The 18,732-nt window shown below is 46.1% G+C and overlaps 1 protein-coding gene across 1 annotated transcript in view; it reads right to left on the reverse strand.

Moving 5' to 3' along the window:
* Nucleotides 1–18,732, reverse strand: part of SLC4A9 (solute carrier family 4 member 9) — a 369,367-nt gene that overhangs the window by 332,016 nt on the left and 18,619 nt on the right. Inside the window, exon 2 of the mRNA XM_075856371.1 lies at nucleotides 4,300–4,460. Coding sequence (XP_075712486.1) covers nucleotides 4,300–4,460 — 161 coding nt within the window. The remainder of the gene's footprint in view (nucleotides 1–4,299; nucleotides 4,461–18,732) is intronic.

An 18,732-nucleotide genomic window follows, 5' to 3' on the forward strand; every position in this document is an offset into this window, starting at 1 on the left:
AGCTATCCACTACCAGCCTGTATCCAGCAATCCACTACCAGCTGTATACAGCTATCCACTACTAGAATGTATCCAGCTATCCACCACCAGCCTGAATCCAGCTATTTGTTATAAGCTCGTAATCAGCAATCTGTTACCATCCTGTATCCAGCTATCCACTGCCAGCCTATTTCCAGATATCCACTACCAGCCTGAATCCAGCTATCCACTACCATCCTTTATCCAGCTATCCACTACCAGCCTGTATCCAGCTATCCACTACCAGCCTGTATCCAGCTATCTACTACCAGCCTGTATCCAGCTATATGTTATCAGCCTGTATCCAGCTATCTGTTATCAGCCTGTATCCAGCTATCCACTACCAGCCTGAATCCAGCTATCCACTACCAGCCTGAATCCAGCTATCCACTACCAGCCTGTATACAGCTATACACTGCCAACCTGTATCCAGATATCCACTGCCAGACTGTATCCAGCTATCCACTACCAGCCTGTATTCAGCTATCCACTACCAGCCTGTATCCAGCTATCCACTACCAGCCATCTGTTATCAGCCTGTATCCAGCTGTCCACTATCAGCCTGTATCCAGCTATCTGCTATCAGCCTGTATCCAGCTATCCACTACCATCCTGTATCCAGCTATCCACTACCAGCCTGTATTTAGCTATCCACTACCAGCCTGTATCCAGCTATCCACTACCAGCATGTATCCAGCTATCCACTACCAGCCTGAATCCAGCTATCCACTACCAGCCTGAATCCAGCTATCCATTACCAGCCTGTATCCAGCTTTCCATTACCAGCCTGTATCCAGCTATCCATTACCAGCATGTATCCAGCTTTCCACTACCAGCCTGAGTCCAGATATCCATTACCAGCCTGTATCCAGCTTTCCATTACCAGCCTGTATCCAGCTACCCACTACCAGCCTGTATCAAGCTATCTACTACCAGCCTGTATCCAGCTATCTGTTATCAGCCTGTATCCAGCTATCCACTACCAGCCTGTATTCAGCTATCTGTTTTCAGCCTGTATCCAGCTATCCACTACCAGCCTGTATACAGCTATCCACTACCAGCCTGAATCCAGCTATCTCTTACCATCCTGTATCCAGCTATCCACTACCAGCCTGAATTCAGCTATCTATTATCAGCCTGTATCCAGCTATCCACTACCAGCCTGTATCCAGCTATCCACTACCAGCCTGTATCCAGCTATCTGTTATCAGCCTGTATCCAGCTATCTGTTATCAGCCTGTATCCAGCTATCTGTTATCAGCCTGTATCCAGCTATCCACTACCAGCCTGTATCCAGCTATCCACTACCAGCCTGTATCTAGCTATCCACTGCCAGCCTCTATCCAGCTATCCACTACCATCCTTTATCCAGCTATCCACTACCAGCCTGTATCCAGCTATATGTTATCATCCTGTATCCAGCTATATGTTATCATCCTGTATCCAGCTATCTGTTATCAGCCTGTATCCAGCTATCCACTACCAGCCTGAATCCAGCTATCTGTTATCAGCCTGTATCCATCTATCCACTACCAGCCTGTATCCAGCTATCCATTACTAGCCTGTATCCAGCCAGGGCCGGCGTCCGCACCTGGTAATCCTGGGCAAGTGCCCGGGCCCACTACCCCTGAGAGGGCCCACTCGGCAACCGGGTTCTGATGCTGCCGTCATCACAGCATCACTGTGGAGAAGAGGAGAACCAGGCAGAGCGCTAGCGTCTCTGCTTCGTGACTCAGTTTCTGGGGAAGCCCCTGACGTCACTGTCCATATATGGACAGTCTTGTCAGGAGTAGAGAAGGAGCCCCAGGCAGAGCCCTAGAAGCTGACTGCTCCGGGACTCAGTCTCTGGGGAAGCCCCTGACATCACTGTTCATATATGGACAGTCTTCTCGGGGGCAGAGCAGTGTCCCAGGCAGAGTGCTGGTTGCGCTCTGCCCGGGACTTTGGCTCTGGGGTTGCCCCTGACATCACTAGATGTATATGGACAGTGATGTCAGGGGCTTCCCCAGAGCCGGGTTACTAGAGCAGAGCCTTTATTATCTCTGCTCCGAACATCACTATCCATGTATGGACATTGATGTCAGGAGCAGAGCAGGAGTCCCAAGCATAGTGCGAGTAGTGCTCTGCCCGTGACTATGGCTCTGGGGTTGCCCCTGACAACACTGTCCATATATGGATAGTGACGTTAGGGCCCCTCCTGAAGAAGAATCCCCAGAGTGTCAGTGTAAAGGATCTGCCAGACACAGCTTCTGTGTCGACGCCCGTGGGTAATCAGTCTGCACCTGCTCCTAAGTCTGAGAGAGTGACACGATCTTCTACCAGTCAGGCTGAGGAGTGGGAGAGCCTATCACAGCCTGACCAGACGGAGCTAGCTCCCGCCCTCTGTCTATTTATACCTGCATTTCCTGCTCCTCCTTTGCCTGTGATTCTTTTCTGTTTCCTGGCTCTGCTGCTCCTGCTATGTTTATTGACCTTGCTTCATTTTTGACCCTGGCTTTACTGACTACGCTCCTGCTCTGCGATTTGCACCTTGTGCACTCCTGGTTTGACTCGGCTCCTTCACTACTCTTGTTGCTCACTGTGTTGCCGTGGGCAACTGCCCCATTTCCCTTAGCTTCTGTGTACCCTTGTCTGTTTGTCTGTCGTGCACTTATTGAGCGTAGGGACCGTCGCCCAGTTGTACGCCGTCGCCTAGGACGGGCCGTTGCAAGTAGGCAGGGACTGAGTGGCGGGAAGATTAGGGCTCACCTGTCTGTCTCCCTACCCCGTCACTACAGTCAGCAATGCTCTGGCTGGGGATTTCTCTCCTAGAGGGAACCCCAAAACCGCTACCTACAGGGAGGGGGGCTGTGTGGCAATACCAGGGAGGATGGCGGTGTGGCACTATTAGGGAGGAGTGCAGTGGCACTACCTGGGAGGAGGGGGCTGTGTGGAACTACCTGGGAGGAGGGGGCTGTGTGGCACCACCTGGGAGGAGGGGGCTTCGTGGCACTACCTGGGAGGGGGGCTGTGCGGCCCTACCAAGGAGGGGATGCTGTGTGGCACTACACGGAAGGGGGCTATGGGGCACTACCTGGGGTGGCTGTTTGTCACTACCTGGGAGGAGGCTCTGTGGCACTACCTGTGGGGGCTGTGTGGCACTACCTGGGAGGGGGGTTGTGTGGCACTATCTTCTGAGGGCACTAAATTTATGGGGGTACAAACTGGGGGCCTAACTTCTATATGGGGGCATAAACAGGGCCTAATGTCTATATGGTGGAACAAAGTAAGATTTTCTCCCATTTTACTGCCGCCGTGAGTACCCCGCAAAGGGGCCAACAAAGTCTGTGTTGCTCAAGGGCCCACATAAACCTGGAGCCGGCCCTGTATCCAGCTATCTGTTATCAGCCTGTATCCAGCTCTCCACTACCAGTCTGTAGCCAGCTATCCACTACCAGCCTGTATCCAGCAATCTGTTATCAGCCTGTATCCAGCTATCCGCTACCAGCTTGTGTCCAGATATCTACTGTTCGCCTGTATCCCGCTGTCTACTGCCAGTCTGCACCCAACTATCTGAGACAAGCGTGAAGCTTCCTGTCTATTAGGAATTGTGTCGACTGATCTGCATCCATCTGCCAAGGTATCATCTGCTAGTGCCTGTACCCTCAGTGTACCCTTGTTTGTTTTATTTTTTATGTTGTTGTTTTGTTTTTTTGTTATTATAGGAGGAAGCACTTGTCCCATTGCATGAAGTAAATGAGTTCTCTTATGTAATACACAACAGAAGTCCATAACATTTAAACATCAAGTTAGAGTAAACACAATGTCCCACATTTACTAATGCTGACTAATAGTTAAATTCTGATAATATCTGTGGCACTTTGTGTGGGTGAGGATGATTAGGTGCTCCTACCCTGTAGCTATGGTTGCAGTATTATTTTAATCAGAAAAGGGCAAATTAAATTGTGTAATGTTTCAGCTTTAATTCTGGCCTTTATCAAACACTATTGCTGCTGTCTATAAGATAACACTGCTAGATGATGTACGTAGTGCTAGCGACCTTCAATGATGACAATTAAAAATCCCTAGCTCTACATCATCTAACAGTTTCATTTTATAGACAGCATTATGTATGTAATATGTAAGAGCATTACAAAAAATGATGTGTGCTGTTGTAATTCTCTGCATACTGTAGTCTTCCTTAGATTCCAGATGCTGGATCCAACACTTTGCGCGAGATATTATACACGTGGTTTAGTTCTGCATTAAATTGATGTAGTACCTTATTTGATTTTTACTTACCCACAATTTCCCTGAATGTTCTGTTTTCTGCATCTAGTGAAATAATTCCTCTTTCAAAACATGTTCTTAATTCAAATAAGCTATGCAATGTAAGTGTGGTAACATGGGGTTTACTCCATCTTTCTCCTCCGTCTTCAGTTTTTTCTTCAAATTTCATCCACCTATAGACACAGCAGACAACCTTTCTTAGTGTAAAAGAATAATACACATATGTTTAACCTTCAGTAAAATGTATAGAATGGACTACAAATAGTCTTTATGGGGATGGTCCTTCTCAAAGAAAAGGGCCAATATACACAGAACATAGGGTAATTGATAAATGTCACAGAAACATCTGCTCTAGATGGGGAGTGGTCTTCTCAAACAAGTGGTCTTTTGTATAGCTAAACTTGTGAAACGTTTTTCTTGAAATAAGACTTCCAGGAGTGTAAATTTTCAGAACAAGCTGTGTGTAGACATTGGGCCAAGAAGGAATACTCAGAGATTTTAGCTTTAAAACCAGATGAATTGTGCACTTACACCACATTTGGCCATTAATTCAGAAGTTTCTGGTGGTATACAAAAAAAAATACAAACGTGTATCCTTTTAGTATATAGTTGACTGGTTTTAGGTCCGAACCCCATTTTTCTAAGGTACTGACTTAGTCATTGGACAGATGGATCCAAACGTATGATATACATTTACACATTACTATTCTGGAACATTTAAATTAAAAACAAACCAAAACCCCTCCATGATATACTTAATTTGGATGGATGCATTAATTGTTTTTATATATATATATATATATATATATATATATATATATATATATATATATATATATATATATATATATATAAACACCCTGCCACAATATTTCACAAAAATCCTTAAAAAAACTAAATGTGCCAAACACATAGATAACCTCCTACATAATCAGGTATTTAGGTTTGGTAATACAGTAATCATTTATAACAACGCTGACATTTTATAATCGTATACAATTTCTTCAAAAAGATTTATAGGGCTAAAACCCTTACTTTATTTAAATAGGGTTTATGTACAATACAAACTATGCTACTGCAATTTTGGCCCAAAAAATACAAAACATAAAAATCATACTTTTCATGTTAACAATATTATTACTAATAATACATAACAAGAAGACTGCAGTCAGGTAAACTGTGTGATCACTGTAATGAAAACTCACCTTTTGGGGGTGTTATCACATTTGTCTATAAATGATCATTAAGCTGTGATCAGTTTTTTCTTTAGAATCAATCACCTGTCTGTCGTAAGGCCCTATTACACCTGTCGATTTTGGCCGATGCAGCGAGCGTCGATCAACGAGACGTTGATCGGCGCTCATCTGCTCCTGTCACATGGATCTATGTATGGGGATGAGCAATCGTTACTCCGATCACTCGCCCCCATATATTATTATAATGTCAGCAGCCGACAGCCGACGAGCGTTTGCTCGTTCATCTGCTGATCGCTGCCTTGTTTACACAGGGCAATTATCGGCAATGAGCGTTCTATAAACGATCGTTTGCCCGAATATTGCCCAGTGTAAAACCCCCTTTTATGTTTGGTTCACAACTCCGTCAGAGCTTCGTTCATGAGTTCCGTTGGAGCTTTCCTTCAGGGGAACCCATGAACGGAACCCTGACGCTGATGTGAACGAATCCTAAGAGTAAAAGATTTACCCTGCAAACTATCCATGCCATCCACACCTGTTTAGAATGCATTCTTCTTCCATGTTGTACAATGCAACTGCATGGGAGGAACAAAGACTGGAGTCCTGTGATTGAGGATGTAAATATACAATTTCCAGCTAGAGGGTTAATGGTGCTACTTATTAGGAGGTAAGGTGAACATCTCCTCCACAGGCCATCTGTAGTGATGATCGGGTACTGGGGCAGCTGCAAGCTGGTATTATTAGGCTGGGAAAAGCCAAAAGCAGTGCCCCTTCCCACCCTGGTAATGCTAGGCTGCTGCTGCTGTGTTGTATCTGGCTAGTTATGAAAATGGGAGGGACCCTATGACGTTTATTCCATTTACAAAAACAATGGTCCCCCCATTTTTTATCAAACCGATCTATGCAAGGATCCCGTCATGTTGAGGAGGCTGTTCAGAAGCTCCGTTTGTTCGCGGGAACGGGGCCAATGTGAGTATAACATTATTTTGTTTTATTTGTTTGAGGGCGCTATCTACAGGGGGGCTGTATGGTGCTATCTACAGGGGGGCTGTTTGGCACTATCTACTGGGGGAGGTCGTGGGCGCTATCTGCAGGGGAGGCTGTATGGGCTATCTACAGGGGGGCTGTATAGCACTATTTACAGGAGGGCTGTACGGCACTATAAACAGGGAAGAGGTGGGGGGCACTCTCTACAAGGGGGCTGTATGGCACTGTCTTCAAGGGGCAGGGGGCACTATCTACAATGACGCTCTACAGGGGGGCTGTATAGCAGTGTCTACAGGGGGGCTGTGTGCCACAATCTACAGGGGGGCTGTATGGCACAATCTACAGGTGGAGCTGTATGGCACAATCTACAGGGGGCACTATCTACAAGGGGGGCTGTGTGTGGCACCCAATCAAAATTTTGCTATGGGTCCAAGTTACGCCCATGATATAGGGACCAGCAAACAGTATCACACATAATAGGCTTAGTTATAGGACCCAGCAGACCGTATCACACATTATAAAATTATATCCAGGACCCAGCATACAGTATTCATTACTTACCCACTTCGCTCCTGAGTCTTTGGCTCTGGGGGAAGCGCTGGGCCCTGACGCCTTCAGTGTCAGGGCATTATGTTAGCCGCACATACAACATTCTGATGCTGAACGGCATCAGGAACCAGCGCTGCTGAAGAGAACCCAATTTAGGAGCGAGGAGGGTATGTACATGGAAGAGTTAACAGGGTTTTCCCATCAGGGACATTTATGGCATATCCACAGGATATGCCTTAAAGAGGCTCTGTCACCAGATTTTGCAACCCCTATCTGCTATTGCAGCAGATAGGCGCTGCAATGTAGATTACAGTAACATTTTTATTTTTTAAAAACGAGCATTTTTGGCCAAGTTATGGCCATTTTTGTATTTATGCAAATGAGGCTTGCAAAAGTACAACTGGGCGTGTTGAAAAGTAAAAGTACAACTGGGCGTGTATTATGTGCGTACATCGGGGCGTGTTTACTACTTTTACTAGCTGGGCGTTCTGATGAGAAGTATCATCCACTTCTCTTCAGAACGCCCAGCTTCTGGCAGTGCAGATCTGTGACGTCACTCACAGGTCCTGCATCGTGTCGGCCACATCGGCACCAGAGGCTACAGTTGATTCTGCAGCAGCATCAGCGTTTGCAGGTAAGTAGCTACATCGATTTACCTGCAAACGCCGATGCTGCTGCAGAATCATCTGTAGCCTCTGGTGCCGATGTGTCCTCGCTCGTCTGACACGATGCAGGACCTGTGAGTGACGTCACAGCGTGATCTCTCGAGAACACGCTGTGTGTCTGTCACTGCCAGAAGCTGGGCGTTCTGAAGAGAAGTGGATGATACTTCTCATCAGAACGCCCAGCTAGTAAAAGTAGTAAACACGCCTCGATGTACGCACATAATACACGCCCAGTTGTACTTTTACTTTTCAACACGCCCAGTTGTACTTTTGCAAGCCTCATTTGCATAAATACAAAAATGGCCATAACTTGGCCAAAAATGCTCGTTTTTTAAAAATAAAAACGTTACTGTAATCTACATTGCAGCGCCTATCTGCTGCAATAGCAGATAGGGGTTGCAAAATCTGGTGACAGAGCCTCTTTAAATGTCAGATAGATGCGCGTCCCACCTCTGAAAACCCACCCCCTAAACCTCGTTCTACCTCTCTGTGCTCGTTCTACCTCTCTGTGCTTCTTCCCGACCATAAAGAATAAAACAGCGTAGCTCGCTGAGCTACGCTGTTTCCGTAAGTCCCATAGTAGTGAATGGTAGTTACGTAAACAGCGTAGCATGTGAGCTATGCTATTTCCGTAACTACCATTCAGTTCTATGGGACTTACGGAAACAGCGTAGCCTAGCAAGCCCAGTATGTTACAGCTGACACCCTGCTGTAATGGAAAGCGATCGCTGCATCTTAGCGGTTGGTAGCAAAATCGGCAGACTGCTGTTATGGCAACAGGAAGCCTAACAATAGCCTCCTGTTCTGCCATTACGGAAGCAGATTATGCCCCGCCCGGAGGTGAAGCCTAATCGGCTTGCTGTCAGTGAATGACTGACAGATCTAATACACTGCACTACATAGGTAGTGCAATGTATTAGAAAATAAATCAGAGAGTTGGACCTTCAAGTCCCCTAGTGGGACTAAAACAAAGCGTAAAAAAAAGTTGTAAAAATAATAATAAAAAAATTTCAAGTAATAAAATAAAACACAATTGTCCTTTTTCTCTTATCAAGTCCTTTATTATTGGAAAAAAAAAACTATACATATTTGGAATCACCGCGACTGTAACGGCCTGAACTATACAAATATTATGTTATTTCTTCCACGTGGTGAACGGCGCAAAAAAAACAAACCCATAATAAACAATGCCAGAATTTCTGTTTTTTGGTCACTTTCTCCTACAAATATTGGAATAAAAAATGATAAAAAAGTCGCACATATCCAAAAATGGTACCTATAAAAACTATAGCTTGAAAGAGCAGGACAAACCACCATTTTATGTTCATCAAGAAGAATATTTCTGTTTCTTGTAAATGGTTAAATTTCTCTTTGCCTAGAGCCACACCCATGTAGGTGAATGTAAATTTCTGTTTATGTGGCATATGTTAATCAGTAAACAAGTACCCACGACCCTTAGCAGAGAGTCAGCCTTTGGCTTTATTCAGACGAACGGGAAAAACGTCTGTGCAACTCGCGTGATTTTCACGCGTGTCGCACGGACCTATATTAGTCTATGGGGCCGTGCAGACATGTGCGTGATTTTTGCACAACGTTGCTCCGATGCAAAAAAGTCACGACATGTCCGTTCTTTCTGCGTTTTCCACGCATCACGCACCCATTGAAGTCAATGGGTGCGTGAAAACAACGCACGGCACACGGAAGCACCTCCGTACGCACAGCGTTTTTCACGCAACACTTGTTAAGCCTATGTAAATGACTTGACCAAACTAGACAAAAAAAAGCACAAACCAGGAAGTGGCTTTTCACTTTCTGGGCACATGCGCACAGTTCCAACCGACATCTGCTGCAATGCTACATGCGTGCGATGTCGAAAAACTGATCTGCTTGGTCCATGAGAGGCCACAGTTGTGGAACACCAACGCAGAGGCCTACCACGACCGCACGGGCAAGGAGGTTGGCTGGGATGAGGTCGCGCACAGCCTCTTCGGACAGGAGTGGGATAAAAGCCCCACAAGAGACCGCAAAAACATAGGTAAGCGCAGATCTGTATTGATGCTAATGCAATCGACCATGCTGTAGTGTATATCCTTGTGTTTCACATGTTCCTACTGTGCTGGGTCGCGGGTGTGTCACAGCATCATTAGGCAGGTGTATAATGTTTAGATGTGTTTAAGGAATGGCGACGTTTCGGACAAGTGCAGTTTTCTGTGATGTCACATGGTGTCCTTTTTTTGTTTGATTGCTGTTCCTATGTCCAGTTGATGATGTTAAAACCCGGTGGAGGAGCTGTCGGGATCGGTTCCGGAGGGAATTTGGAAGCAGACGGCGAAGTGGGGATGGGCGCCCAAAAAGCGCCCATACATATACATGAAACAACTAATGTTCCTGAAGGACATAATGGAGATGCGGCCGTAAGTACTGACTGTACCTTGATGACATGTGTGTGTTCACTGTATAATCGGCCAAAAATGTTTTTTTGTCCCTTGTGGACATGTTAAAAGGAGTAACGCTAAATATTTCTGGCAGATGCAGTGACAATCTGAACGACACCGAGGAGGAGGCTGGCCATGCGGAGTCGCAGCCGGTCACGGAACAACATCCTGTGCTGCCCTTGACCTCCGAGCCAACGCAACCACAAGCAGCCACCCAGTCAAGCAGCCTACCCCAGCTGCCACGGGACGTTGACAATCCCCGGACGCCACCAGCCAGGCGCCGGCGCAGCAAGGTTGCCACAACAGGTGCCAACGTGGACTCCAGAGTCCTGGAGTACCTCCGCCGCTGTTCTGAGGAGGATGCCTGTGACGCATTTGGCCGTAGCATAGCGCCGCTACTCAGGTGAGTACCGGACTACCGGATGGCGCGCGTCCAAGGCTCCATCCTTACCATTATTGACTTCGCCACTCCTCCTAACAATCCACGCCAGTGCTTCTAGGTAATAGAGCAATGGCGTGGATTACCTGAGGATTCCGTGCCCTCTACTGCACCTCTCCCTTCCCAGCCTGCAAACCCCTTTCCATGGCCACAGTACCAACGGCTAATGGTGAGCATCATGTCACCTTGTCATGTGGTGCCTCGGGACCGCCCTTTCACCCCCTACGGCAGACCCCAGCAACCCTTTGCCCAGGGCCCCACGGCAGGGTTCAACCCTCTGTATCAGCACCACTATGCTGTTGAGGAGAGATTTGTAGCTGTATGTAGGCAGATTATGGGGGGCTCGATGTTGTGAGCTAAACAGAGAAGACCGAGGAGGTAAATTTAGCATCATGTTGGCGCGTTTGCAATTTTTGTATGCCTGCTGGTTTCTGTTTAAAGTTAACAGTTCTAAATTACACATTAAAGTGTTTTTTTGGTTGCAAGTAAGATTTGATGTGTTTGCCTCCATCTACAGTGAAGGAAATAAGTATTTGATACCTTGCTGATTTTGTAAGTTTGCCCACTGTCAAAGACATGAACAGTCTAGAAATTTTAGGCTAGGTTAATTGTACCAGTGAGAGATAGATTATATATTTAAAAAAAACAGAAAATCACATAGTCAAAATTATATATATTTATTTGCATTGTGCACAGAGAAATAAGTATTTGATCCCCTACCAACCATTAAGAGTTCAGCCTCCTCAAGACCAGTTACACGCTCCAAATCAACTTGGTGCCTGCATTAAAGACAGCTGTCTTAAATGGTCACCTGTATAAAAGACTCCTGTCCACAGACTCAATTAATCAGTCTGACTCTAACCTCTACAACATGGGCAATACCAAAGAGCTTTCTAAGGATGTCAGGGACAAGATCATAGACCTGCACAAGGCTGGAATGGGCTACATAACCATAAGTAAGACGCTGGGTGAGAAGGAGACAACTGTTGGTGCAATAGTAAGAAAATGGAAGACATACAAAATGACTGTCAATCGACATCGATCTGGGGCTCCATGCAAAATCTCACCTCGTGGGGTATCCTTGATCCTGAGGAAGGTGAGAGCTCAGCCGAAAACTACACGGGGGGAACTTGTTAATGATCTCAAGGCAGCTGGGACCACAGTCACCAAGAAAACCATTGGTAACACGTTACGCCATAATGGATTAAAATCCTGCAGTGCCTACAAGGTCCCCCTGCTCAAGAAGGCACATGTACAGGCCCGTCTGAAGTTTGCAAATGAACATCTGGATGATTCTGAGAGTGATTGGGAGAAGGTGCTGTGGTCAGATGAGACTAAAATTTAGCTCTTTTGCATTAACTAAACTCACCGTGTTTGGAGGAAGAGAAATGCTGCCTATGACCCAAAGAACACCGTCCCCACTGTCAAGCATGGAGGTGGAAACATTATGTTTTGGGGGTGTTTCTCTGCTAAGGGCACAGGACTACTTCACCGCATCAATGGGAGAATGGATGGAGCCATGTACCATCAAATCCTGAGTGACAACCTCCTTCCCTCCACCAGGACATTAAAAATGGTTTGTGGCTGGGTCTTCCAGCACGACAATGACCCGAAACATACAGCCAAGGCAACAAAGGAGTGGCTCAAAAAGAAGCACATTAAGGTCATGGAGTGGCCTAGCCAGTCTCCAGACCTTAATCCCATCGAAAACTTATGGAGGGAGCTGAAGATCCGAGTTGCCAAGCGACATCCTCGAAATCTGCAAAGAGGAATGGGCCAAAATTCCATCTAACATGTGTGCCATCCTCATCATCAACTACAAAAAACGTCTGACTGCTGTACTTGCCAACAAGGGTTTTGCCACCAAGTATTAAGTCTTGTTTGCCAAAGGGATCAAATACTTATTTCTCTGTGCACAATGCAAATAAATATATATAATTTTGACAATGTTATTTTCTTTTTTTTTTTAAATATAATCTATCTCTCAGTGGTAAAATTAACCTAGCTTAAAAATTCTAGACTGTTCATGTCTTTCACAGTGGGAAAACTTACAAAATCAGCAAGGGATCAAATACTTATTTCCTTCACTGTATATAAATAGATGGAGCGGGCTGCACAGGCGGGTACTGTAGTAATAATGGGAGATTTTAATTACCAGGATATTAATTGGTGCCATGGTTCGACTTCAACTGCAAAGGGGAGACATTTCCTCAACCTGTTGCAGGAAAATTTTATGGGCCAGTATGTGGAAGACCCGACTAGAGGTAAAGCTCTGTTGGATCTGGTAATTTCTAATAATGCAGAGCTTGTTGGGAATGTCAATGTTCGTGAAAACCTCGGTAACAGTGATCACAATATAGTTACATTTTACCTATACTGTAAAAAACAAACACAGGCTGGGAGGGCAAAAACACTTAATTTTAAGGCTATGTTCACACGGAGTATTTTGGGGGAGGAATATCTGCCTCAAAATTCCGTTTGGAACTTTGAGGCAGATATTCCTCTCCCTGCACGTCGATTTTCGCGGGAATTATCGCGCCGTTTTTCGCCCGCGGCCATTGAGCGCCGCGGGCATAAAACAGCGAGATATACGCTTTCTCCTGCCTCCCATTGAAGTCAATGGGAGGTCCGAGGCGGAAGCGCCCGAAGATAGGGCATGTCGCTTCCTTTTCCCGCGAGGCAGTTTTACTGCTCGCGGGAAAAAGACGCCGACGCCTCCCATTGAAATCAATGGGAGGCGTTCTCGGGCCGTTTCTGCCGAGTTTTGCGACGCGGTTTCCGCGTCAAAAAACTCGGCAAAATACCCCGTGTGAACATAGCCTTAGAAAGCCAATTTCCCCAGGATAAGGGCTGCAATTCAGGACATAGACTGGGAAGAAGTAATGTCAAATAATGGTACAAATGATAAATGGGAGATTTTCAAATCTACTTTGGGTAATTATAGTGCAAAATTTATTCCTATAGGTAACAAGTATAAACGACTAAAATTAAACCCCACTTGGCTTACACCTTCTGTAAAAAGGGCAATATATGACAAAAAAGGGCATTTAAAAATACAAATCTGAGGGTACAGCTGTAGCCTTTTTAAACTATAAAGAGCGCAATAAAATCTGTAAAAATGTAATAAAATTAGCAAAAATACAAAATGAAAGGCAGGTGGCCAAGGATAGCAAAACAAATCACAAAAAAATTGTCAAGTATATATATGCAAAAAAGCCAAGGTCTGAACATGTAGGACCCCTAGAAAGTGGTAATGGGGAGTTGGTCACAGGGGATCAAGAGAAGGCAGAGTTACTAAATGGGTTCTTTAGCTCTGTATATACAACAGAAGAAAGTGCAGCTGATGTAGCTGGTGCTAGTACTGTTAATATATCAGTTGATATACTGAACTGGATGAATGTAGATATGGTCCAAACTAAATTATATAAAATAAATGTGCACAAGGCCCCGGGACCAGACGGGTTACACCCTAGAATTCTTAAAGAGCTTAGTTCAGTTATTTCTGTCCCGCTTTTCATAAGATTCTCTAGTGATTGATATAGTGCCAAGGGACTGGCGCAAGGCAAATGTGGTGACTATTTTCAAAAAGGGCTCTAGGTCTTCCTCGGGTAAATATAGACCAGTAAGCTTAACATCCATCGTGGGGAAAATGTTTGAGGGGCTATTGAGGGACTATATACAGGATTATGTGACAAAAAATAGTACTATAAGTGACTGCCAGCATGGTTTTACTAAGGACAGAAGTTGTCAAACTAACCTGATCTGTTTTTATAAAGAGGTGGGCAGAAGCCTAGACAGAGGGGCCGCAGTGGATATAGTGTTTTTGGACTTTGCAAAGGCATTTGACACTGTCCCCCATAGACACCTAATGGGTAAATTAAGGACTATAGGTTTAGAAAGTATAGTTTGTAATTGCATTGAGAATTGGCTCAAGGACCCTATCCAGGGAGTTGTGGTTAATGATTCCTACTCTGAATGGTCCCCGGTTATAAGTGGTGTACCGCAGGGTTCAGTGCTGGGAACACTATTATTATTATTCAACTTATTTATTAATGATATAGAGGATGGGATTAATAGCACTATTTCTATTTTTGCAGATGACACCAAGCTATGTAATATAGTTTAGTCTATGGAAGATGTTCGTGAATTGCAAGCGGATTTAAACAAACTAAGTGCTTGGGCATCCAGTTGGCAAATTAAGTTTAATGTAGATAAATGTAAAGTTATGCATCTAGGTACCAACAACCTGCAGGCATCATATGTCCTAGGGGGAGTTACACTGGGGGAGTCACTTGTTGAGAGGATCTGGGTGTACTTGTAAATCATAAACTAAATAGCAGCATGCAGTGTCAATCAGCTGCTTCAAAGGCCAGCAGGATGTTGTCGTGTATTAAAAGAGGCATGGACTCGCGGGACAGGGATGTAACATTGCCACTTTACAAAGCATTAGTAAGGCCTCATCTAGAATATGCAGTTCAGTTCTGGGCTCCAGTTCATAGAAAGGATGCCCTGGAGTTGGAAAAAATAGAAAGAAGAGCAACGAAGCTAATAAGGGGCATAGAGAATCTATGTTATGAGGAAAGATTAAAAGAATTAAACCTATTTAGCCTTGAAAAAAGACGACTAAGGGTATGTGCACACGAGAACTGTCTTTTACTTCTGAAAAGACAGACTGTTTTCAGGAGAAAACAGCTGCGTCGTTTCAGACGTAAAAGCTCCTCCTCGCATTATGCGAGGAGTCTTTGACGCCCGTAATCTTGAGCTGCTCTTCATTGAATGCAATGAAGAACGGACCAAATTACGTTGCAAAGAAGTGTCCTGCACTTCTTTGCCGAGGCAGTAAATTTACGCGTCGTCGTTTGACAGCTGTCAAACGACGACGCATAATTGACAGGTCGTCGGCACAGTACGTCGGCAAACCCATTCAAATGAATGGGCAGATGTTTGCAGACGTATTGTAGCCGTATTTTCAGACGTAAAACGAGGCATAATACGCCTCGTTTACGTCTGAAAATAGGTCGTGTGAACCCAGCCTAAGGGGGGACATGATTAATTTATATAAATATATTAATGGCACATACAAAAAATATGGTCAAATCCTGTTCCATGTAAAACCCCCTCAAAAAACAAGGGGGCACTCCCTCAGTCTGGAGAAAAAAACGTACAATCTGCAGAGGCAACAAGCCTTCTTTACTGTGAGAACTGTGAATCTATGGAATAGCCTACCGCAGGAGCTGGTTACAGCAGGGACAGTAGATGGCTTTAAAAAAGGCTTAGATAATTTCCTAGAACAAAAAATATTAGCTCCTATGTGTAGAAATTTTTACCTTCTCTTTTCCCGTCCTTTGGTTGAACTTGATGGACATGTGTCTTTTTTCAGCCGTACTAACTATGTAACTATGTAACTAGGCCGCACCTACGTAGCGAAGTAGCAGCTGGCCAAACAACAGTCCTAGTACAAGAGTACCTTTGATATTCCAGACAGTAAGGCACAGATAAACTTGAAGACAGATGACACCAGACGTGGTGTACAGCACCACACGACTCCAACAATCTAAGTCACAGGAACAAATATAGCATGGGATACAGGATACAGGTAGCCTGGCACGGGTACTGGATAACACTAAGGGACCATTTGCCAAGACTAACATGGATAAACACAGCAACGCTCAGGCAATGAGTGAAAGGGCAGAGCCCCTTTTATAGTCCAGGGTGATCATGGGCTAATTAGTGATTTTTTACATGTGTGTGCATTGGCCCTTTAAGGCCGGGGCGCGAGCACACGCGCGCACCATACGGGTACCAGCATAGCGAGGCAGAAGTGAGTGATGGCATCGCTCAGGAGGGAGATGCTACCCAGCTCTCACACGTCCATGGCCACAGCCATCAAAGGGGTAAGTCAGAACGACGGCCCGCGTCTGTGGTGTTACAGTTATCTGCAGCATCTCAGCTAGTATTGGGGTTAGTGGCAGGGAACCGTCAAAGAGAGCAGTTAGGTTATACCGTCAGGGAATTTAGTGTCTGGAATCCATCACCGTAGTTAGGTTTAGTGTTAGGCAGTGGCGTAGCTGCTACAGGGCCCGCAGCTTGAGGGGGCCCATGCCGCCCGCCGACACACCCCCCCATATGCCTGGGGGCAGCCGTTATGGCCGCTACAGCGGTAGCGATGCTACTACAGGGCCTGGGCAGCCGAGCCACTAACATGTATTGGCCGGCTGACATAGGCCCTCACATGCCCGGGGGCGTCGCTAATAGCGGATGGGGCCCTGGTGCTAGCGACAGTCAACCCCTCTTGCAGTAATTATACCTGTGTCTATAGCACGCAGGTACAAATACATGCATTAGCGCTGGATAGCCGGGCATGTTCTGTGACCGACCATTCAGCGCCTTACAATGATGCTAGCGGAGCGATGACATCATCGCGTAGCTTCCGAGCTTGAAAGGCGCTGATTGACGGGGCAAGTCATTCTGCCCTGCCAATCAGCACCTTTGAAGGACGCGCTGCTTGCGTCGTTCAGCTCCAGCAGACCTGCTCAGAAGAGAGCAGATCTGCATTGCCATCGGACAGCGTGAAAACTGGATCAGTGTGAGTATGTTATTTTTTTCTATTAAAACTGTGAGTGGCGTTATCTACAGTGGGAGTCTTCCATATGTGGGGATGTTGGCCACTATATTCAGGGGGGGTCTTTATGTGGGGATGTGGGGCACTATATACAGGGGGAGTCTATATGTGGGCCACTATATACAGGGGGTCTATATGTGGGGATGTGGGCCACTATATACAGGGGGTTATATATGTGGGGCACTATCTACAGGCAGGTCTATATGTGGGGATGTGTGCCACTATATATAGGGGGGTCTATATGTGGGGATGTGGGTCTCTAGCTACAGGGGGGGTCTATATGTGGGGTACTATATACAGGGGGGTCTATATGTGGGGATGTGGGCCACTATAATTACAGGGGGTCTATATGTGGGGATGTGGGACACTATATACAGGGGTGGGCTATATGTACAGCACTATCTCTAGGGGAGCTATTTGTAGGGCACTATCTATAGGGGTGGGCTATACATGGGTGGGTTACCTGTGGTGCACTAGCTACAGGGGGCTATATGTAGGGCACTGTCTACAGTGATGGGCTATATGTGTGCCACTATATACAGGGGGGTCTATATGTAGGGGATGTGGGCTACTATATACAGGGGGTCTATATGTGGGAATGTGGGCCACTATAAACAGGGGGGTCTATATGTGGGGATGTGGGGTACTATCTACAGAGGGCTATATGTAAAGCACTGTCTACAGGGGTGGGCTATATGTGTGCCACTATATACAGGGGTTTATATGTGGTCCACTGTATACAGGGTGGTATATATGTGGGAATGTGGGGCACTATCTACAGGGGGGGTCTATATGTGGGAATGTGGGGCACTATCTACAGGGGGTTAGTGGCGGATCTTCATTAGGGCGGTTCGGGCGGCCGCCCGGGGCCCAAGGCTCCCAGGGGGCCCATGACTGCCCGAACCGCAAATGACCGCATAGGCCCCCTCATGCCCGGTGGCGTCGCTAACACCGGAGCGGGCCCCTGTGCTACCTGCAGCCACATTTATTTGTATCTGAGTTCTCAGGACTCAGATACAAATGAATATTATAGGCTGCAGGCCACGTTAGGCCTGCAGCCTATAAGGCGCTGGGAAGACTCCCTGCGCAGGCCAGCGTGATGAGGTACTGCATCACGCCGGTCTGCGCATGCGTCTAGTCCGGAGGATTCACATGCGTCCAGCTGGAGTGGACACCACGGGGCAAGGTAAGTAACATATATATATTTATTTTAGGTGGAGGTAGCGCTGTGTATATATTGAAGGAGGGGGAGTGCTCCGTTACACTATATACAACGGGTAGCGCTGTGTGGGCCTATATACAAGGGGGAGGGGAGCACTGTGTGACACTATATAAAAAGGGGGGAGTGCTCTGTGACACTATATACAAGGGGGAGTGCTGTGTGGCCCTATATACAAAGGGGAGCGCTGTATGCACTATATACAAGGGGGGAGCGCTATGTGGCCCTATATACAAGGGGGAAGCGCTGTGTAGCCCTTTATACAAGGGGGGAGTGCTGTGTGACCCTATATACAAGGGTGAGGGGAGCGCTGTGTGGCACTATATACAAAGGGGG

This window comes from Rhinoderma darwinii, chromosome 3, assembly GCF_050947455.1.
Source record: "Rhinoderma darwinii isolate aRhiDar2 chromosome 3, aRhiDar2.hap1, whole genome shotgun sequence".
NCBI lineage: Eukaryota > Metazoa > Chordata > Amphibia > Anura > Rhinodermatidae > Rhinoderma > Rhinoderma darwinii.